Genomic DNA, 23,019 nt, shown 5'->3' with positions numbered 1-23,019 from the left:
TTTGCATTCTCTTTTCATTCTCTTCCATCCAGATGACATCATCATTGAGGACATATAGCCGTAACTGTCTGCAGCGACGCTGGAGCGGCTAGGATCTGAGGATGAGGAAAGCACTCAGCGTCGGCTACTGGAACAGTTTGAACTGCTAGAGGACCACAGTAGGTGACTCACAGAGCGGCTACACCAGTTGCAGAGCCAGGCAGGACCTGAGGGTCAACAGAGGCAGCAGCTAGAAGCCGGTGAGTGCCAGCCAGGACTGTCCAGTCGGACTCTAAAGAGAGAGTCAGGAGAGATTGCTGGAGACCCCACAGAAGGGGCTCAGCAAGCACCAGCAGAGATGGCAGATTTCCAGTCTTCCCAAGTTGTAAATATTGGGGGAGGCATCCCTTTTGAACTTCTCTCAGAAAGCAACTGGCTGAGTTGGTCAATAAAAATGCAGCAGTTGTTAAGGAGAGATGGACTATGGGACTGTGTTGAAACTGAGGTTTTGAGACGGGACTCTACTGAGAAAAGACGGCTGGATGAAAGGGCTCATGCCCAAATTATGCTGTGTTTGAGCAACTCTCAGTTATTGCATGTAGCAAATGCCAGCACAGCGTTTGAATGCTGGAATTTATTAAGGCCAATGCATGTCAGAGAAACTGCTGGAACTATAATTTCTCTGACCAAAAGGCTGTTCAGGACTGTTATGGAAGAAGGTGAGAGTTTGGCAACTCATCTTCGAACGCTGAAATCTCTGTTTCTTCAACTACAACAGAGAGGTAAGCGTTACGATGAGACTGACCAAACCTACATTATCCTTTCAAGTTTGCCTGAAAGCTGGTTGCCTGTGATTAACAGCATGGAGAGTATGCATCCCCAAGATCTGACCCTTGAGTATGTGGTTGGAAGATTGACCGAAGAAGCAGAAAGAAGGTCAGACAGACAGGCTGAACTCCAAGAGCGGAGGAGTTACAGCCGAGGGGGCCAGCAGCAGGATCTGCCAATGGGGCAACGCCAAGTTTGGGACTTGGCCATGGCGGTGAGGAGATGCTATAGATGCAGCCAAGCTGGGCATCTCCAATGTCAATGCAGGGCAAGACCTCCGGGAGACGAGCAGAGACAGCAATCGACGCAGAAATGTAAGCAGAAGGGGTTCTCTTCAAGGAAGAAGAACACGCGTTCTGCTCAACTTGTGTCTGCATTTTCTTGAGAGGAGAGGAAGATACCTCGAGGAACATGGTTGCTGGTAGCAGCAGGATTATCTGCAACAGTCGGGAGGACTTTAAGACCCTGGGGAAGCCAGCTGATGGAAAAGACTCAATCTATCTTGCTGATGGTTGTAGAAGCAAAATTGATGGCCAGGGAACATGTTTCCTGCAGTGCTTGAACACTACTCTACCAGAGACTCTGTTTGTCAGCAGTTTGGACTATTGTTTACTGTCTGTAAGCTGTTTGAGTAATGCAGGGTATAGTGTTAAGTTCACGCAGGATGGTTGTCTGATAAAGAATGGAACTCAGGTATGTGGCCATGCAAAGTTGGAAAATGGGTTATATGTAATGCAGGACAAGCCTGTTAAAGCAGCCCAGGTGGTTCAGGATAATTTGCCAGTTCATAAGGGGTGTGTACATGAACTGCACAGAAAACTGGGTCACACCAATTTCCATGTGCTTTCAGAGATGCAAAAGGTGTGCAAGAACCGAAAAGTAAATAGCTGTAACTGTTTCCTAGATTGCAATGTATGTAAAATGGCCAAATCTAAGAGGAAGCCTGTGGCTTCTAAAAGTGACAGAGTATCTAAAGAGGTTTTAGAACTTGTCCATTGTGATGTGATAGGCCCTTTTCCACAGAAGACTGAAGGGGGCGCCAGATATGCTTTTCTGGTAACAGATGATAAATCACGTTTTAGTTGGTTGTTTTTGTTAAAGCAGAAATCGGAGTGTTTCCCCACATTCAGAGAATGGGTTGCCCAAGCTGAAAAGCTCTTCGCTCGCCCTGTTGTGCAGTTGCAAACAGATAGGGGTGCAGATTTTCTGAACAAACAATTTGGAGCATGGTTGCGACGTAAGGGGATCACTCACCGTTTGACTAACCCTTATAGCCCTGCTGAAAATGGTCTGTGTGAAAGACGTGGGGCTGTAATACAGCCAGTAAAGGACTGCCTGCTAGTGGATGCAGGATTGGGTCACAATCATAGGCTGTGGGGTGAGGCTTTCCTTACAGCAAATGTTTTGATTAATAGAACCTGGTCTAGCTCTATAAAAGATATTCCTTATCTTGTGTTGTATGGGAAAGAACCAGAGTGGACAATGCTCCATAACTGGGGTTCTTGGGCACATGTAAATATCCCCAAAGCTCAGCGCCAGAAAGGGGGGGCTAGAGCGCAGAGACTGCGGTTTGTGGGATATCAGCCCTATGGCAAAGGGTGGCGTTTCAATTTATGCCCAGAACGCGTGGTTCTGTCACAAAGCACAGACTTTGCTGACCAGGACAGATGGACTGCGATCCATGCCAACCCAGATTGCCTACTGCCTCTGCAAGTAAGAGAAGAGGCTTCTTCTCAGCCATTGGCAACACAGGAGCAGGATGAGGAGGAGGCACAGATTTCCCCAAAAGATGTGGCAATAGATAATACTTCTCTAGAGGAAGAGGAAGAAGAGCCAGAAACAAGGGGGGAAGAAGTAGTTGTACCTAGACGCTCCCAGCGTTCAAACAAGGGCGTACCTCCTCAGCGTTTGACCCTAGGAGGAGTGAGAATATGCAATGTGAGTTGTGTGGAACCACAAAGTTATAATGAAGTCTTAGACTTCCCCCCTAGAGAACGTGCTTTGTGGGAACAAGCTATGAAAGAAGAAATGGACTCTTTTAATCGTAACAAAGTGTTTGGTGTCATGCAAGTGGGTTTATAAAAGGAAAACCCTTGCATCTGGGGAACCACGTTTTCGAGCCAGATTAGTAGCCAGAGGCTTCACTCAGATTAAAGGGGAGAGTTATGATGAAGTGTTTTCTCCAACTGTAAAGAGTGAAACTTTTTGTTTAATGCTCTCTATTGCTGCTGCAAGACAATTAGCAGTGCACCATTTTGATGTTGATGCTGCATATCTGCATGCAAATTTAGACCATGAAGTGTTAATGAGACAACCCCCTGGGTTTGAAGAGGGGAATGGTGCAGTCTGGCCTTTAAAAAAGGCTCTTTACGGTCTCAAACAAAGTGGAAGGTGTTGGAACCAGTGTTTAAATGAAGCCCTTGTAAAGCTTGGTTTTAAAAGGAGTGTGGCTGATCCATGTCTGTACACCAAGGGGACAGGCAAGAAATATCTAATGCTCTTAGTCTTTGTTGATGATTTGCTTGTAGCAGGGAGTTCCACAGATGAGATCCAGAAGCTCACAAGTCAACTGGAAAAGAAGTTTAAGCTTAAAGCCTTAGAGCCTGTAAGCAATTACTTGGGAGTAGAAGTAAGTCAGGAAGCTGATGGAAGCTTCCTATTGAGCCAGAAAGAGAACATTCTTCGTTTGATAGAGCAGTTTGGCATGGAAAACTGCAAGCCAGATCAGACTCCCATGACACCAGATTTCCCAAAGACAGTGTGTGATGATGAATTTGATCAGCCTGAGTTGTATCACTCAAAAATAGGATCACTGTTGTAAGCCAGTGGTCAAGGCCAGACATTGCATGTGCTACAAATGTTCTGAGCCAACGTGTATCTAAACCCAGTACTGCCGATTGGTGTGCTTTGAAAAGGCTTATTGGCTATCTAAAGGGGACATTAAATGTATGTTTGAAGATATATAGTACACAAGATGAAAAACTAGAAGTATTTGTTTATGCGGACTGTGGAAGCTGTGCAGCTACTAGAAAATCTACAAGTGGAATGGTTATGATGTTTGTCAATTCCATACTTGGATGGAGGTCAAAGAAACAAGGATTTGTTGTGACCTCATCCTGTGAGGCAGAAAATGGGAGCCTGTCGCTAGCATGCAATGAAATCATGTGATTTATACAGATACTAAAAGATCTAGATGGTAAAGTAGATTTCCCTATCCAAGTGTATGAAGATAGCCAATCGTACATTGCATTAGCGGGCTTGGAAATAATGAAATCCGCATCAAAACATATTGCTATCCGTCATGCAAATGTTAGAGATTGTGTACAAAATGGGGTAATCAAACTGGAGTCTTGTCAATCACAAGATAATATTACTGATTTGTTTACCAAGCCTTTGCCAGCAACATGTCATAATGAATTGATGACAAAACTGGGTTTATGTATATAGTGTACTGTATGTATGTATGTATGGTTTCTGTTGGGGTTTTTCGCATTTAAGAAACAGAAGGGGTGTCACGGCTAAAATGGCCACTGTTTCTTTAATGCTCAAAAAAGCTGGGTCAGCATGAGTCAGCGGTCTGCACCGGGTTGTATATATAGAGTGAGAAATGCTAGTTTGGTGTTGGGCTGGTTGGTTAGTTAGTGAAAGCTGGTAGTGTTGAGGTGTGTACAGTTGGTCACAAAGACTTTAAAGAATAAAAGCAGAAAGCACTCTGCAAGGGTATTCTTGTGGACTCTTTTATGCCGACAAGGGTCTGAGGAGACAAAGGGAGGTCAGAACCCTTTCCTTTTTTTTTTTTTTTTTTTACAAACACTGACAGGGATCTCATCGGATGGCTTCAGGGGAAGACAAGGCTCCCGAGTAAACCGGACACAGATGCAGAGTGGAGTCCCTAAGATGGATGGGTGGCATTTTGTAGGCCTCCTTCTGGCAACTCCTGCAGCCCAGCTGGGGCCTTATGCCTTGCTCTTCTTTCCTCTGGACCACCTCAGGGAGGCCGAGGGGGGAGGGTCTTGCTGTCTGGGCACAGGGTTGACACCTTTGTTTTGCAAAAGACAGGACGGGGCAGGGGACAGAGAGAGATCCGAAAATTGTTAACATTATTTTGCCTCAAAAGATCTCACGGAATTTTAGGTTTTTCCGTTCCTTAGGATATATGATCTACTCCCTGTGTAACTCCACGTGTCAAGAAGAAAAAGAACTGGAAGAGAATGGAATAAAAATAAATATTTTTAATGGATTATGAATAAATGCACAATAAATTGTTACTGTCTTGAATTTCATTGTCTTATTGTCTTCCATTCATTGGGACACCTTTGTTGTTGCAGCCTGAAATAGAATTAAGATTTTTTGCTGCTGCTGCATCACTCTCAGGTTTACTCATGTTAAGCTTGTGGTCCACTAAGATCCCTAGATCCTTTTCTCTACCAGCAAACCAGGTGTCCCTCAACTTACATTGGTGCATCTGGTTCTTCCTGCCAGATGCAGAACCTTAGATTGGCTACAGGTCCTCTTTGCTCACCATCAGGGAGTGACCATGTCGCAGTCAGTGCTGTCGTAGATTTTTAGGGGCTGGATTCAACCGACCGGTGGGCCGGATTAGGCTCCGAAACAGACTTTGGACATGCCTGCCAGGGTTGGACTTAGACTCTCATTGCCTGGAGGCATGGTGGCTCTGTGAAGGAGAAAGAGGAGCTCCCCTCCACCGGAGACAAGCAGTTGCGTTGCTGAGCCACCCTGGCTCACCAGAAGTGGGAGGAAATGCCCACAGTCAATTTAGGCACACCTGCACCACAGCTGAAAATACACATTTTCGAAATCTGTTTTGCCTGCTGAAACCCTGAAGCGTAGAACTATGGAGGGTCTGTTCACTGTTCTCACCTATCATTAGACCAGGGCCAAAAATTCTGCCTATTAGTTTTTCAGATCTAGAGTCATGTTGCTCATTTTTTAAAAAAGCCCATGTTCAGTGTTTAAGCATTGCATAAAATCTGCTGACGCTTCCTTCTATCATTGTTTCCTATTGAAAATAAGGAAAATGCCTGTGGTTTCAGGGCATCGTTAGACTGCTACTGCACTCCAGCTAAACTTCACTTCCGAATGCAGCTAACAATGCGCTTCGACGATCAGCGATCCTACAAGTGAATAATAAAGGATATTCCAGCCTGTGTTCCTTAGTCTCAGGCACTCCAACACAGAAGCATACCCCACGCAGTGCAAAGAGACTTTCTTCCAAGTAAATTGCCCTCAGATAGGAAAGTTGCACCCAGAAATGATTGGCGGCAGCAACAGAAAAGAAACGAGGCAGAAAAGAAAGCAGGGCAGAGATTAGCTGGAAGGGGCATAGGAAACAGCAAAGAATTGCAGTTAAGAGACGGGGGGGGGGGGGGAATTGGATAACCCAAAAGCCATATGGCCAAGCAAATCGCCACCTATTCTAATTGGTTGTGTAACCTTCACTGTGGCAGCTAGTAGAAAGGCGGATTTCATATGTAATCGGCATGTAATCCGATCAGTATAAACATCCTATGGTTTGTCTGAAAAAGCTGAAGGAGCAAGTGAAAAAGGAGGCCGTTTTTGAGACTGGTGCAGATGGAGCTTCTTTTGCTACTGCAAGAATCTTACCTTCTTTCCCCGAAGTGCTAGGACTGAGCAGCAGAGGGCAGCCTGCACCTCCAAACCGACCTGTGGAACTGCAGAAGGAGGAAGCTTTTTAGGGGAGATTGCAAAACCTGCCATGGGTGCCATGCGTTTAGTGCACACCACTCTCCTCCAATAATCCCAAGAGCTGTAGTTTGCTTAAGGGTGCTGGAACTGTAGCTCTCTGGGTAAGCCACAGTTCCCAGAAAGCAGGTGGGTGAGGGAGATATGCTTTCAATGCATAGTATGCCCTCTCATTTCCTGTTTTGTGAACCAGGGCTGGGGTACCTCTTTGAGCCTGAGGGGTGCCTTCCCTTCTGCACAAGCCGCCACATGCCAGGGGCAATCGTGGGTAAAGCAATGATTGCAAAATTTTCTTTTTTACAGTAGGATAGTTCAGGGGTCAGCAACATTTTTTCCCCATGGGCCGGTCCACCGTCCCTCAGACCATGTGGTGGGCCAGACTGTATTTTGTGGGGGGGGGGAATGAATTCCTATGCCCCACAAATAACCCATAAAAGGTAAAGGGACCCCTGACCATTAGGTCCAATCATGGCAGACTCTGGGGTTGCGGTGCTCATCTCGCTTTATTGGCCGAGGGAGCGGGCGTACAGCTTCCGGGTCATGTGGCCAGCATGACTAAGCCGCTTCTGGGAAACCAGAGCAGCGTACGGAAACACCGTTTACCTTCCTGCCGGAGCGGTACCTATTTATCTCCTTGCACTTTGCTGTGCTTTTGAACTGCTAGGCTGGCAGGAGCAGGGACCGAGCAACGGGAGCTCCGCCTGTCATGGGGATTTGAACCGCCAACCTTCTGATTGGCAAGTCCTAGGCTCTGTGGTTTAACCCACAGCGCCACCTGCGTCCCCAAATAACCCATAGATGCATTTTAAATAAAAGCACACATTCTACTCATGTAAAAACACCAGGCAGGCCCCAATAATAACCCAGAGACGCATTCTACTCATGTAAAAACACACTGATTCCCGGACCGTCCGCGGACCGGATTGAGAAGGCAATTGGGTTGCATCCGTCTCCCGGGCCTTAGGTTGCCTACCCCTGGCGATAGTTTATATACACCCCTCTCTAACCCCCATCCAGGCAAGTCAGGTATTCCCAGGGTTCATTCTAGCCTGGCAAAGCACTCAAGGAGGGTGCAAAGCAGTACTGGGGAGGGGTGTGCCCTGGGGAGAGTCTCGAGGGCCAGATTGGGAGGCCTGAAGGGGTTACTTTGTGCGTTACAAAGATATTACTGTCACTCAAAAGAAACCAAACCCTTTCTGCTATCATGCTTTTACAGAATCATAAAATTGTAGAGTTGGAAAAGATCACGAGGACCATCTAGTACAACCCCCTGTATCACAGGAACTATTCGCCCAGCAGAGGGCTCAAACGCATGACCCTGACATTAAGAGTCTCATGCTCTACCGACTGAGCTGTCCTTGAGAACCAAGGTTTCAGAAACCTATATAAGGGGCAGGTTAACAGATAATGAGTGATGTCTTTCACCTGTGGTTGACCACAAATACAAAGTCTGTCTGTGTATGGGACCTTAGTTATAGCGGCCATCCAAGACTGCAGCGGGCATCACTTGGAAACGCAACTCAGTAAAGGCATTTCTTAAGAAAGCTGGCAAGGATTTTGGTCATCTAACGAGCTCTAAAATGCTCTGTTCTCATGTGGATACCAATGAGGAAACGTGGCGTTCCTAATTAATTGTAGGTCCCTTCTGGAGTCTATCCAGAAGAGCCGGGTAGTCAAGTGGTTGGATGAGAACTCCCATCATCCCTAACCCCTGATTATGTTGGCTGGGGCTGATAGACACTGGAGTCCAACATCTGCAGGGCTCCAGGTTGGCTACTCCTGCACCTGGGGGACAGGAGGGGTCTTCTGATGTCACAGAGCTTAACTCAAAGCACCCTCAACACCAAGGCCCACCTTGCCTATGCATTTACAAGCTGGCGAGAAGGGCTCATCCCTATTGCTCTGCTTATGAAAGACTGAAAGGTGAGATCACCGAGATCAAGGCCCACAACCAAAAGCTCCTGTTACTTACTCCCTTACCTAGAATTCGTATATGAGGAGGAAGATGGTGGTTTATCTTTTCCAAGATATCGTCTATCAACCAGACCTTCAGCGACACGATCTGCCCAGCTGCAGATACACCCTGTGTGGATCAACAGGTAGGGATTAAAATCAACAGGGAGGGAACCAGAAAAGTCTCCATCAGACAGTGATGGGCTGAGGGTCCTAATCATCGATTCAGGAAGTTAGCATAATCTGAAAGCAAACAAAATGGAACTGAGTTGAAGAATGCAAGGGTCTCTATGCCGAACCATAACCTGGGGACCATGTATATTACATATGTGTTAGGGTGCCACATATAGAAACATAAGAAGCTGCCTTATACAGAGTCAGACCACTGGCCCATCAAGCTCAGTATTTTCTACACTGTGTGACAGGAGCTCCCCAGGGCTGCAATCCACAATACCGACACTCCATGCTGTTGAAACTCCCATTCGCACACACAAAACCGCATCACCTTGTCTGTCCGGGCGCATCTCTGGAAAGACATCTTCTTCATGTCTTCACCGTGGTTCTCTGGGATGCATCCTGATCGAATGAGGGCTGTCACCAAGTCATCCTCAATCGTCTTGAACTGAGCATTCCCCACATTGCGCTGGAATGAAAAAGAAGAAACGATTGAATGCATCTCACTTGCCAGAGCTGGAGCTGCCTGGCTGCTACAAAGGATGAGCTAAGGATCAGGAAGTCAGACCAGGCACAAGTGTTAACGTGGTAACTGGTCTGGTTTCTTTAGCCTGCCCTTTAGCTAAAAGGAAGAACTTGCAAACATCAGTAGTGGGCGAGTCCCTGCCCTCAGATTTGCAATCTAGAAGACATGGCACTTGCGGGGAAAATAGAGGAAGAAATGAGAGGAAGAAGGAAGGAATGAGAGGAGGAAATGAGAGGAAGAAGGGAGGAAAGCAAACTCAGACACCAAGTCTTAAAAGTGGTGGCTAAGAGGGGACCCAAAGGCACTTGGTCTCTCAAGGGAGGCAAGATGGGAGTCGCCCTGCTTTTCTTCCGCTCTGCAGCCTTGTGTTCAAATTCTACTGTCACAAAGGCAGTGAAGGCTCCCTATAGCACAGGGGGAAGCAGTGGTATTCACCTGTGTGAATCACAGGGCATGGGGCCTTTGGCCCTCCAAATGTCATTGGACTAGAATTCCCACCAGCCTCAAAGATATGGAGGGCCAGTGGTTCCCCACCGCTTTAAATAAATAAATAGGTGGACAAAACAGAGCAGCAGCAGCAAGACCACCAATCCCCATCCTCATCTTATACCTACATGCCTAAACAAAGGCCAATGACAAACTAGCCTGGTAACTCCACAAACACTCCCCAAGCATAGGTACCTGAACCACTCACCTGCATCCCATGATAGCCTTTCCCTGAATATGCCATCAGCATCACAACCTTCCTTTTGGGGAACCTCTTCACCCCGTCCTCCACCTCTTCCCCACTGGTCTTGATCCGTTTCGGTTCATGCCCGTTTTCCTCCTGCTTTCAAGCTTCTTCCGCTGCCTCCTCTATGTTGCTGCAGCTGCTCTTCAGCCTCTTGGCTTGGTTGCCGGCCACGGTTCTCAACTCCTCGGCCATTGCAAAGCACTAGAAGAGATCATCCGAAAGCTAATGAAGTACTTCATTTAAAGGGCACGTCAGCCACAGAAACCTTCTTTGCACAGATATTGAATCGATCACTCAAAATCAACTGACATAAGACAATTTTCTTAAGGCAATCAAGCAAGTAAGTCCAAAAGGAGCTACTGGGGGTTTTGGAGGCATTTTAATTCTGCTTCACATATAGATACGTATACAGACATCATCATTCAACGCAATGCCATACGCCAAGCTAAAACGAGCAACTTCGTCGCAGCTCACAATGCACATCTCTGAAGATCAGGTAACGCATCAACAACAGAAGAATCCCTGCAATTCAGGGGACAAAGAGGTAAAACTACACTTTTTAAAAAAGAACGGAATATAAACCAACAGAAACACCACGTTGCATAGGAAAAGGCATGCATCTTATCTTTTTATCTGCACTGAATCTCTTTTTCTGTATGGATTGGGTTTGTTATTACCGTATGAATCTTTGTCTTCCTAAACCGCCCAGTGATCTTCGGATGAAGGGCGGTATAGAAATTTAATTAATAGTAAGAACTAGGATGGCGATGATGCCGAACGCCCCCCGGTGGCATCTCCAGGTCCCCTCTCTCAAACCCTGCAAGTCCTGAGTTAGCTCCGCATCAAGACAGTTTCCTGCGCCCTGAAGTGAACACCTTTCTGAAGAAGCGCCAGCTGATCCAAGTCATATTGTAAGGAAGATTTCCCGGATGAAGATCAAGAGGCGATACATACGCTAGCCATGCCGTTCAGCCGCCAGCCCCTGGCTGTTCTCCCGAGGGAATGAGCGGCCAGACGCCCCGAGCGCAGCCAGGCTAGGAAGGGCATACGAGCGGGGCGCAACCGGGGTCCCTCTCCCTCTCCTTCCTTCCTCCACCAAGGGATCCCCTCGCTCCCCGCGCCTGCCCTCCGCCAAGAGCCGCTCCGGCCACTTACTCCGCCGCCGCCGCCGCAGCTGCTCCTGCCCGGCAACCACGTGGGAGCGAAGGGAAGGGAAGGGAGAGCGGCGGCGGCGGCGGCGGCCGACTACGGCAGCCGCGGAGGGGCGGAACGGGGCCGAGCGCAGCAGCGCGCCGGCTTCGCGAAGGGGAGGAGCCCGGAGCCGGCGGGGAGGACGAGCGCGCCGCGGGGCGGGCGGGGGAATGCGCGCTCCCGGGCGAAGCGGCTGGGGCTGCGGGGGAGCGGGACCCGTCCAGCAGCCTTGGCAAATGTTGTGCGCGCTCAGATACCCTCCAGCGTTTCTCCCACGCAAAATAGGGACGTCCTATCCCATGATCTTGTTATAAGGAAAAGAGCAACTCCTTTTCGCTTCTGGGGTCCCCAAGAGCTCATCTAGAGTCCTTTGGTAGGTTCTCTATCGGGAGGAGGAAATAACAGAGGCCAAGCAGAGAATGGTGAGAAGCAAAGCAGCTCGTAAGCCTGATCTTGATTGAACTGTTGCAACAGGGTGCTCCACCCCACACACAAAGGGGGAGAGGGATCCAGAACAATGGTGGGCAAACTCCTATACGAAGAAACTTTTGAAATTCCCCGCCCTGGAGCTCAAGACCAGCCCCATACATACATCACAGAAGGGGTGTAACCCAAGACCACCCCCAATACCTCATACATCAGAGAAGGGGCCAGCAGGAAACCCCTGCATGGATTTACCTGGAGAGCCTGGCTATTCTTTTGTGATGATAACTACTTAATTTCGGAAATTTTAAATGTGCCCTTAAGACAGGATTTGAGAGCAAAAAGACAATGAGGAGACAATATTTGAGGTAAATTTGGAAGGGACAAAATGCTTTCAGGACTTTTTCTGTGGGCTTCAGACATGTGGTATATAGATATGAGGGGGTGCTTGGTACATTTATGAACATTTATTTTATATATGTAAGACCTTAAAATTCTTAGAACAATAATAATATTGGATGGATCACTGCAGATGGTGACAGCAGTCACGGAATTAAAAGACACCTGCTCCTTGGGAGAAAGGTGATGGCAAACCTAGACAGCATCTTAAAAAGCAGAGACATCACCTTACCAACAAAGGTCATTTATTTAAAGCCATGGTTTTCCCAGTAGTGATGTATGGAAGTGAGAGCTGGACCATCAAGAAGACTGATCGACGAAGAATTGATGCTTTTGAATTATGGTGCTGGAGGAGACTCTTGAGAGTCCCATGGACTGCAAGAAGATCAAATCTCTCCATTCTTAAGGAAATCAGCCCTGAGTGCTCATTGGAAGCACAGATCGTGAAGCTGAGGCTCCAATACTTTGGCCACCTCATGAGAAGAGAAGACTCCCTGGAAAAGACCCTGATGCTGGGAAAGATGGAGGGCACAAGGAGAAGGGGACGACAGAGGACAAGATGGTTGGACAGTGTTCTCGAAGCTACAAACGTGAGTCTGACCAAACTGCGGGAGGCAGTGGAAGACAGGAGTGCCTGGCGTGTTCTGGTCCATGGGGTCACAAAGAGTCCTAAACGACTAAACAACAACAATATTGGATGATAAAAATATTATAATATTAATGATATAATATAATGATAATAATAATTATTATTTTATTTATACCCCACCCATCTGACTAAGGCTGCCGGAGCCACTCTGAGCGGCTTCCAACATACATAAAAACATAAGAAAACATTACGCACTTCCCTATACAGGGCTGCCTTCAGCTGCCATCTAAAGGTTGCATAGTTAATTGATCTTCTTGGCTCCAGGATCGCACAACTCCATGCCCTCACAACGTTTCTCTGATGAAAACAGGGACATCATACCACACCCTCCAACATTTCTCCAATGAAAATAGGGGCATCCTAAGGAAAAGTGGGACTTTCCGGGATCAAATCAGAAACCAGAATGACGCTTGGAGGATCTGTACTCTCACACACACACCCCTGCAGTGTCAACCAACAATCCACAGCTGAGGGTCTTTCTTAAGAGCAGCTGAATTTATTTTTATTTTATACCAGAACATATGCCTCAGTTTGTAGAGCATGAGACTCTTAATCCCAGGGTGGAAGCTGTGCCATGTTGGGCAAAAGGATTCTTGCACTTCAGAGGGTTGGACTAGATGACCCTTGTGGTCCTTTCCAACTTTACAAGAGCTGCTTAAAATGCTGCTAAGTTACCCATTCCTGCAAAACTCTGGAATCCACAGCTGAGGGTCAACAGACACTGGTGTCAGTAGTGGGATACGAACCATGCTTCCATTCAGAGACCAGAACAGAGGCAGAAGTACGAATGGCTTTCTGCTGTGAACGCCAGCAGGCAGACGCAGCAATACAGAGTTTTGCTGCTTAGCAAGAGATTTGGGGAATTTGTGACCATTCTTCACTGTGATCAGATTACACACTGAGTACTCGTCTCCCATTTACTGTGCAAGCAAGTCAGCCAAGCCATAGCATGAGTACCTGCCAGCCATCTCATCCTAGGTCACCTCCTATGCAGCATCAGGCAGGTGAAGTCACTAACATCCATGGGGGGTGGGAAATACCTAAGGCGAATTCTGGGACTCCAGAATCCACAGATACCTGCACAGTCTCTAGCTCAGGTGTGGGGAACCTCTGGCCCTCCAGATGTTGCTGAACTCCTGCTTGCTGGAGTTGACAGGAGTTGCAGTCTAGCAAGAGCTGGGGTGGCTAAAGGTTCCCCACACCTCACCAGAGGAAAAGGATTCTGCATACGCTCAGGGGCACATTTGCCCTGCAGTCTTTGAAATGCTACATCCCCCTTGGAGGTCAAGGATTTCTGTGCATGCTCCAGGACACTCAGCCAAGGTGCCAGAATTTTGGTCAGCCAAAAGTTAGCTGCTGCACTCTTGAGACACAACTTCTGCTGAAATTGCAGATAAATTTGCACTGGCTTCCTCGCCCTTTGAGACTATCTGAGGTGGGGACTGGAACAGGTCTGCCTCTTTGAGGACTTGTTAATTGATTTTAGCACTCCTTTGGAAAGAAGCAGGTATGTGCTCTTTGCAGTCGACTGGGCATATTTCCAAATGTGAATTCCGCAGAAAAACAGCAGACTGTGAAGCATTGATGTGCCCATGGCTCTGGAATTCATGTGCTCCCATGCCAGAGAGGTTTTATGAGCGAATTTGATGGTTCCTTTCCCCACTTAGGCCGGACAGGTCCCCAACACGCCTGCCTTTAATGTTATGGCCCACCATTAATCTTGCATGCACCACGAAATGTGCCCCCCACATGGAAATAGCAGGCTGCATTTACCCTTTTCTCTCCCGATTTGAGTTCCACCTGAAAATTATGTGGCAGAAGTTACAAATGCTTGCAAATCCATGCCCTGCTTAATCCACAGAGTGCAGACGGGTAGTGATATTCTCAAGCCCCCGCAGCAAACGTAGAAAAAGAGAGCCACCAAGCACCTTAGAAACAAATGGATTTATCGTGGCAGAGCCAGTCGTAGGGCTAGAGAGTTTGGGATCAGAGCATTCTGCAGGCGGAACAGCAGGTGCCTCCGAGTTCTGACAGAGGAGCATCACCACTCAGGAAGGGCCAGGTGGGGCCAGGTCCTGGTGGGGGGGTTGCCACGGTGACAAGGACCCGCCCTCCTTTGTGACATCTCTTGCTTCTCCTTTAAAAGCCACTGACTTGCAGGCGGCCATTGTGGGTTAGTGAGGAGAACGTAGAGGAGAGAGGTGGTAGTGGCAGTTGGTGGTGGCAGTTGGCGAGAGTGGAGATTTAGTGATTTGTTTTTTTTTTCGTTTTCTTATTTTGATTTTGATTTCATTTATTACTTTGATTTGATTTATTTGATTTGATCTATTTTGATTTTCTTTTATTCTTTTATTTTAACACTTTTATTTATTTTATGTTCTTTGTTTTAATATTTTTATTTTTTTATTTTTTTGTTTTTGTGCACACCTGTGCATTGTATATATTTTTATTTTTAGACAGTTAGGGTTTAGTTAGTGTTTGTGTGGACGACATGGGCAGACTGTAAGTAGCATCCCTTTCTCTTCATCTCCGGGGGGGGGGCGTGTCACAAACTGGGAGGTTTTTCTAGCGGACACCTGAGTATCAGGTTTGTCCCTGTCCCTCCCTTGACCTCCACCTTACACCCATTCAATAAAACAAATAAATATATATACATGTTCCTGTTTCCCAGCCAAGCTGAGTACCCCCTATTGTCCTGGCCAAGTCCCCCAACCATGTAGGTTGGATCTGTAGCCTTTTTAGCCTTGGGTGAGAAGAGCTTTGCGCCCGGGAAATGGGACTCAACAGACACTCAAGGAATAGTTTCAGAGAAAAAGCTTTATTCTGCCATCCGGCTGGTAGAAGGAGCAAGTGTGATATAGTCACAAAACAAGCACGAGTTCACCGCCATTTGCACAGATATATATTCCCCTTCCAGTTCCCTCCCCTTCTCCTCCTCCTCAAGAGCCCTGCCTCTGAGCATGAACAGAAAGCTCCTGTCTTGGGACTCTTTTGGACTCTTCCCAGGAAAGGGGGATGAGAAGCCATTGGGGGGGGGTCGAGGAGCCTTGCGGTTCAGCGTATTAGAGGATGTTGCAACTAGAGTGAGATAAGACTCAGTTCTCAGGCTTGCTTGACAGAGTCTATTCATTAGCTTTTTGAAGCTCTCTCGTACTGATAAAAGAGTAACATTTTGCCTTTCAACAGCATCTTGTGAGAAAACAGAGGAAAACTTTAGCTGTGGATTTTTTAGAAGAGAGAAAAGGAATTTTGGACAGTTTGAGGCCTGGTTGCGGGGGGGGGGGGTGTGTGACTTCGGGGCTAGGTGGGGTCACCTGTCCTCACCTCCTTCAGATCCACTCTTGTTCTTGAGATGGCTACCTGTCTGGCACTCGGAGACCAGGAGGGCAGTGATGATCACCCCAGCAGAAGGGTTGCTGTGGTCTCATGCTTCAGGAATGATGGCTGCCCCTAGCCATGTCCCAAGTGCCTCTTCTGGTCGCCATCTTCCTTCTGAGCAGAAAAGAGTGTTTTAAGGCAGATCAAAGAAAAGGTTTTGCCAAAGAACAATCGCTATGGATGAAGAGGTAAAAAAAACAATGTGCAAATGGGCACAAGATATCGGCCATACTATATATTTAGAACAATGGGAGAAACTCTGTCGCGAGGATATTCGCTTTACCACCTGCTATACGATAAAGGAAAATTTGGTAAAAATATGTTACAGGTGGTATTTAACATCAGTTAAACTCACCAAAATTTATAAATTCAAATCCAACCTTTGTTGGAAATGTAACAAAGAACGTGGAATGATAATTCATATGTGGTGGGGCTGCAAGGAAATAAAGAAGTTTTGGGGAATAATACATGAGGAACTTAAGAAAATGCTAAACAAACCCTTGATAAAAAAATCCCAAAGCTTATCTGTTCAGGTTGGTGGGCAAAGCGAATATCCTCACGACAGAGTTTCTACCATTATTCTAAATATATAGTATGGCCGATATCTTGTGCCCATTTGACCATTGTTTCTTTTACCTCTTCATCAAATCATAGTCCAATAATAGTGTAAATTTTTGATAATAAATTCCTATTGTTTCAAAATATAAGGGTGCTAAATAGCGATTGTTCTTTGGCAAAACCTTTTCTTTGATCTGCCTTAAAGACACTTTTTAATTGTATATATTGCCAATTATCCATCCCATATTGTTTTAATTCTTCATATGTTTTAAATTTTAACTTTCCTTGGTCTTCTTCCAGTATTTGTCTATATGTTGCCCAGTTCGGATTCATATTGTGTTTTTTAACTGCATGGGCTTCTAATGGAGAGATCCATAAAGGGATTTGTGGCTCTAATAGCTCTTTATTCCAAAACTTTAAAGTTTATTCCAAACTTTAAAAAATGAATTTCTGAGTATATGATTTTTGAAGCCATTATGTACCTTAACCTTCTCGTATGCTAGGTAGGCGTGCCATCCATACCTATTGTCAAAACTTTCTAGAATTAAAATACTAGTGTTTTCCAATGTAATCCATTCTTTTAGCCACACCAGACATTCTGCTTCATAATATAATTTTAGATTTCGTAATGCCAGTCCTCCTCTCTCCCTTTTATCTGTTAATAGTTTATACCTTATGCGTGGTTTTTTTGGTTTGCCATATGAATTTTGTTAGATCTTTTCTCCACTCATCAGAACAATTTTCTTTCATTATTATTAGTATTGTTTGGAACAAATATATCATTTTGGGTAAAACATTCATCTTAATTATAGATATTCTCCCCATTAATGTCAGCTTTAATCTACTCCAGGTTTCTAGATCTCTTCTAATTTCCTTCCAGGCTTTTTCATAATTGTTTCCAAATAGATTAATATTTTTCATCGTCAATTCTATACCAAAATATTTTGCTTTTGTAACAATTTCCAAACCCAATTTCTCCTGTAGTTCGCTCTTTTCTAATTCCTGTATGTTTTTTACCATACGTTTTGTTTTTGACATATTTATCTTGAAGCCTGCTACTTTCCCGAACTCATTCATTATCCTCAATGCTTTCATTAGACTGGTTCCTGGCTCCTCAGGTGCTAATATAATATTGTACGCAAAAGCTCTAATTTTGAAAACATCCTAGCCTCATGTAATTCCCTTTATCTCTTTTTCTTTCTTTATTTCTAAAATCAGGATTTCCAAAGTTAGTATAAAAAGGAACGGTGAAAGCGGGCATCCTTGCCTGGTACCTTTCTCTATATTTCAAGGATCCGTCTTTTCACCATTTCTTATTAAACATCCCTGCTGGTTTTCATATATTGTGTTTATTGCTCTGCAGTAGTTTTCACCCAGTCCTACTGCTTCTGCTACTTCCTGAAGGAACGATCTTGATAGGTTATCGAAAGCCTTCTCGGCATCTGTTAGCATAAACGCCGCTTTTTTGTTGGGTCTCATTTCCAAATATTCAATTAGATCAATTACTATTGCCATATTTGCTTTTATATGCCTATTTGGGAGGAATCCTACTTGGTCTTGGTCTATTACATCCTTTAGGACCGATTTCAGCCTGTTTGCTAATATCCCCGCGAACAATTTATAATCATTATTTAATAATGATATGGGTCTGTAATTGTTAACTCATTCTCTAGCTGTGATTTGTTTGTGAATTAATACAATATTGGCTTCTTGCCACGACTTTGGTATTTTTCCTTCTTGCATGATCTCGTTCATTAATTTTTTAAAAGGCATTGTTATAGCATCTTCTAACCTTTGGTAGTGTATCGCGGATAGTCCATCTGCACGTGGAGCCTTCCCCAGTTTAAGATTGGAAATTGCTTGTTGTATCTCCATTGTTGTTACTGGTGCGTTTAGCTGCTTCCGTTTGTTTTCACCTATTTTTGGGATTTGTTTTCCTTGAAGATATTTTATAATTTGTTGTCGAGTTTCTGCACCTTTTTTATATAGATTGGTGAAGTATTTTACAAAGCATTTATTTATTCCGTCTCCACTGCTTTTCCTTCATATACTACTTTATTTGTCTTTCCCTGTCTTTTCTTTATCTGCCATGCAAGTAATTTACCTGGTCTGTTTCCAAATTCAAATGATTTTTGTTCATCCATTTTATATTTCTATTTCATCATTTAAGAGTGTTGAGAGCTGTGTTTGTAATATTTTAATGGTTTGGTTAGCGATCTCGTTTTTTGGTGTTTTCGCTAATAATTTTCCTTGTTTGCCTATTTCTTCCTGTAAATGCTTGATTTTAGCCTCTCTTATTCTTTTTTGTATTATATTTTGTTTATACAACATGTTTTTAGATTGGCCTTGAGATACTCTTTAAACCTCTTTTGTTGGCCACCAGCATTACGCCTTCCATTTTTAAGTTTGGAATAGAGTCGTTGCTTTGGAAGACAATCATCAGGCATCCGAACCACATGACCAGTCCAACGAAGTTGGTGTTGAAGAATCATTGCTTCAACACTGGTGATCTTTGCTTCTTCCAGGACACTGGTGTTAGTTCGCCTGCCTTCCCAAGTGGTGTGTCACATTTTTCGGAGACACCATTGATGGAATCTTTCAAGGAGTTGGAGATGGCGTTTATAAGTGCTCCATGTTTCACAAGCGTACAGCTGGGTTGGTAGTTCAAGAGCCTAGACTGAAACTTGAAAGACTAGTTTCAATGGACCAAGAATGCTTTTCATGGCTGGTTCTGACTTTCCCCTTTTCCCAGTGGGAATTCCTACTTGTAGAGCAGAGGCCACGGCTGGTTGGCAGCTGCAGTGCCTGTGTGCTCTGTTCTGTTGTTGTCAGTGCTTTGTGCTGGAGGGCACTGTTTCGTGGCGCTCATTGGTTGCTATTGGATATTTGGATAGTCTGAGCTGATTGGTTGAGCGCCTTGCGAGCGAAAGGCTCAGCCTTCATTAGGGCAAATGTTCTACCCTTATTTATGGCAGCCTTTGGAATAGAAAAAGGAAAGGACTGTGTCAGGATGTTTTTTGTGGGGACATTTGCAGGCGTGAAGGTGTTGATCTGGGGTACAGTCGGAGTGGGGTATGGTGCCTGCTGGAGGGCGAAACCCCCCGCCACCCTTTCCAAAAATTCTGGTAACAATGCTTCATGAAATTTATACACTGCTTGACTTCATGAATGAGGCCAGGCTCTCTGGGCCCTGACATGGTGGTAGCTCTTGAACCCAGAGCACTTGGGACCTCCTTTCTCTCTCTGCCAGCCCTTCATGCTTTGGGCTGCCTCTTTCAGGCTCTGATGATGCCCCTTCAGGTCACTGAACTGCAGAGAGATGGAAGGAATTGGTCAGAGTGCGCCGGCAAGGATCAATTAGGCTCCACATACGCATTTCTGTTCTGCCAATTCGGCAGTGGTTCACTGTATTCTCCAGACTCACCCCCAAACACCCCCAAGAATTGGGGCTGTCAGCATCTGAGTCACTCTTTCCACTCATCTCTTCTAGGATCAGGTGCATAAGGCGCCTTTTCAGGCGCTGCCACAGGGTGGCCCCCCAGCCAGACACAGAGCAGCCCGTGGCACCAGGTAAGCCAGTGGCCCTCCTTTTTTGGACAGAGGAGGGCAGGGATGGGCATGGGGGGCAACTGGTCCAAGGATGCAAAAGAGGACTCACCTCTTCCCCTGTCCTTCTGTTTGCAGTTCTGCTGCGGTTCAGAATACCAGCCCGAGGGGTGAGTATTGGAGAAAACAAGAGCAGGGACTGGATCCCTCAGACCTGCCCCCCGCTGTCCCCCGGGCTCTTTGCCCCCCACTCTGCACTCTCAGATGTGGAGAAGTCCTCCCCTCACAAGGAACTGACAGCCTGACTTTTGCATTTCAGCTGCTGGAGGACGAACAGCGGTACATCCTGGGGGTCATTGAGAGCTGCCAGGCAGCAGAGCTCAGGGGGCTCCAATCCCTGACGTGCTCCAAGGAGGAGACAGCCCAAAAAATTCTGGTGAGTGATGGGGGGGTGAGGGACCCCCACAGGGAGGTGGGGGGAAGGGGCTGTGCATCTGTGGGGAGGAGGACCCTGCCGGCTTAGGCCATGGGGTTGCCATTCCCCTGCAAAGCCAAGCCTGGTGTTTGGGGTGGGAGCTGATTTTCCTCCTCTGTTCTCTTCCAGGACATCTTGGGGCCCTTGGAGCACTTCAGGGATCGGCCCCTGACCCTGGCCCTTGCCTTGGAGGCCCTCCTCCAGCTAAGGTGAGTGGGGTCTTTGGCATCGATGGGGTTGTGGGTGGGGGGGCAGAACTCCAGGGGGAAAGAGCAGGCGGGAGGGAGAAAGGGGCAAGGGAGACTCTAACCCTCTCCCTTTCATTTCTGCAGCACGATGAGGCCGAAATTCACCTCTGACATGATCAGTGCCATCCTGCACAGGATGTTGGAGGCTGTATTGAGTGGGGCCAAGAAGGAGGAGGAGGAGGAGAAGAGAGAAGTATGTCCTTTGTTTTGACTTCACATTCTCTTTCTTCCTCTTCGCCACACCCTTGCAGAATCCAACCAGCATTCAAACTCTCTTCTCTCTTTTCCCACAGGAACTGAAGAGGCACTTCCGCCTTCTGCTGGGCAGTCTTCTTATGGAGTCACCCAACCCTGGCACCCTCCTCCAGCTGCTCAGTGTAAGTGTCCCTATGGCATCAGGGGTGGTTTTAGGGTTTTTCCCCTCCCCTCCCTTACCCAACGGACTGCCCCATTTCTGGGGCACAGAGCCTATTTGGCCCCCAATTTGGTCCAAGACCAAAGCTGGCATCCCCTCATGGTCCAGAAGTGCCAGGGACTCCGTGGTGGGGGCAGTGGGGGCCGCTTTGGCCCAGACTGGCCCCTGACTCTGAAATGCTCTTTCCTCCTGCAGGACCTCAGAGGATACGCCCTGGGCGAAAGTGGGGAGGCGCAACAACTTGCGGCCAGCAGCATCTCCTTGCTGCTGGCCATTGCCCGGAAGTATCCCAAACTCAGAGTAAGTACCTTGCCTTCTTCTATTCATTTCTTTGGTTACTTCCATCCCCCCCCTCCCCAAGATCACATCCCCAAGTGATCTTTAGCGCAGAATTTGCAGGGTGTGTCCCTGGGGGCCAGGATGAGGCCACTGGCTTTTCCTGCCCCCTTTCCTGCTGCTGCCCTTCCACCTCTGCCCAGGGGGCTGCAGGGCCCAGGGAGGTCCTCTGGAACAAGGGGTTGGGCCCAAGACAGAGGGAGACTTGTCCTTCCTGACTTGGCGCTGCTTCTGTGCTCTCTTGCTCCCATCTGACCCTGATTTTTCTTTCCTCTGCAGATGACTGTCATTCGGCCGGAACTGGCATGCTTCCGCCGGAAGCCAAAAGAAGGTAAGCCCCACACCTTGGAGACAGCGGCCTTTGACTAAAGGCCTGTGGGGAAATCTCATTTTCATTTGCATTTTCATTCTCTTCTCATTCTCTTCCCTCCAGATGACATCATCATTGAGGACATATAGCCGTAACTGTCTGCAGCGACGCTGGAGCGGCTAGGGTCTGAGGATGAGGAAAGCACTCAGCGTCGGCTACTGGAACAGTTTGAACTGCTAGCGGACCACAGTAGGTGACTCACAGAGCGGCTACACCAGTTGCAGAGCCAGGCGGGACCTGAGGGTCAACAGAGGCAGCAGCTAGAAGCCGGTGAGTGCCAGCCAGGACTGTCCAGTCGGACTCTAAAGAGAGAGTCAGGAGAGATTGCTGGAGACCCCACAGAAGGGGCTCAGCAAGCACCAGCAGAGATGGCAGATTTCCAGTCTTCCCAAGTTGTAAATATTGGGGGAGGCATCCCTTTTGAACTTCTCTCAGAAAGCAACTGGCTGAGTTGGTCAATAAAAATGCAGCAGTTGTTAAGGAGAGATGGAACTATGGGACTGTGTTGAAACTGAGGTTTTGAGACGGGACTCTCCTGAGAAAAGACGGCTGGATGAAAGGGCTCGTGCCCAAATTATGCTGTGTTTGAGCAACTCTCAGTTATTGCATGTAGCAAATGTCAGCACAGCGTTTGAGTGCTGGAATTTATTAAGGGCAATGCATGTCAGAGAAACTGCTGGAACTATAATTTCTCTGACCAGAAGGCTGTTCAGGACTGTTATCAAAGAAGGTGAGAGTTTGGCAACTCATCTTCAAACGCTGAAATCTCTGTTTCTTCAACTACAACAGAGAGGTAAGCGTTATGATGAAACTGACCAAACCTACATTATCCTTTCAAGTTTGCCTGAAAGCTGGTTGCCTGTGATTAACAGCATGGAGAGTATGCGTCCCCAAGATCTGACCCTTGAGTATGTGGTTGGAAGATTGACCGAAGAAGCAGAAAGAAGGTCAGATAGACAGGCTGAACTCCAAGAGCGGAGGAGTTACAGCCGAGGGGGCCAGCAGCAGGATCTGCCAATGGCGCAACGCCAAGTTTGGGACTTGGCCATGGCGGTGAGGAGATGCTATAGATGCAGCCAAGCTGGGCATCTCCAACGTCAATGCAGAGCAAGAC

General features: G+C 46.8%; 3 protein-coding genes and 1 long non-coding RNA gene across 5 annotated transcripts in view; 3 read left to right on the top strand and 1 right to left on the bottom strand.

Moving 5' to 3' along the window:
• Window positions 1-5,085, top strand: part of LOC310666868 (uncharacterized protein) — a 12,535-nt gene extending 7,450 nt beyond the window's left edge. For both annotated transcript variants that reach the window (XM_083418402.1, XM_083418401.1), the window contains one exon: window positions 33-5,085. In XM_083418402.1, the coding sequence (XP_083274528.1) occupies window positions 33-58 (26 nt within the window). In that variant the 3' untranslated portion in view covers window positions 59-5,085. The remainder of the gene's footprint in view (window positions 1-32) is intronic.
• The window catches only part of LOC310666938, a 45,028-nt gene that overhangs the window by 17,278 nt on the left and 4,731 nt on the right, over window positions 1-23,019 (top strand). The window lies entirely within an intron of this gene.
• LOC310667141 (pseudouridylate synthase 1 homolog) lies at window positions 4,633-11,066 on the bottom strand (the record flags this gene model as incomplete). The annotated part of the gene is made up of 6 exons (XM_083418867.1): window positions 10,872-11,066; window positions 9,879-10,118; window positions 8,990-9,127; window positions 8,512-8,614; window positions 6,433-6,500; window positions 4,633-4,827 (listed from the first exon to the last, which is right to left on the bottom strand). The coding sequence occupies exons 2-6, from the start codon at window positions 9,918-9,920 to the stop codon at window positions 4,633-4,635; spliced, it is 546 nt and encodes a 181-aa protein (XP_083274993.1). The 5' UTR covers window positions 9,921-10,118; window positions 10,872-11,066.
• On the top strand, window positions 10,348-23,019 carry LOC310667140 (uncharacterized protein; the record flags this gene model as incomplete). The annotated part of the gene is made up of 9 exons (XM_083418866.1): window positions 10,348-10,413; window positions 20,006-20,085; window positions 20,200-20,497; window positions 20,666-20,745; window positions 20,869-20,977; window positions 21,078-21,161; window positions 21,395-21,499; window positions 21,815-21,866; window positions 21,969-23,019. The coding sequence occupies 9 exons, from the start codon at window positions 10,348-10,350 to the stop codon at window positions 21,992-21,994; spliced, it is 900 nt and encodes a 299-aa protein (XP_083274992.1). The 3' UTR covers window positions 21,995-23,019.

The sequence above is a fragment of the Podarcis tiliguerta genome (assembly GCF_965153285.1).
Source record: "Podarcis tiliguerta genome assembly, chromosome: 16".
NCBI classification, from domain to species: Eukaryota; Metazoa; Chordata; class Lepidosauria; order Squamata; family Lacertidae; genus Podarcis; species Podarcis tiliguerta.
Note: the sequence above shows the minus strand (reverse complement) of the source record. Positions and strands in the feature narration are given on the sequence as shown.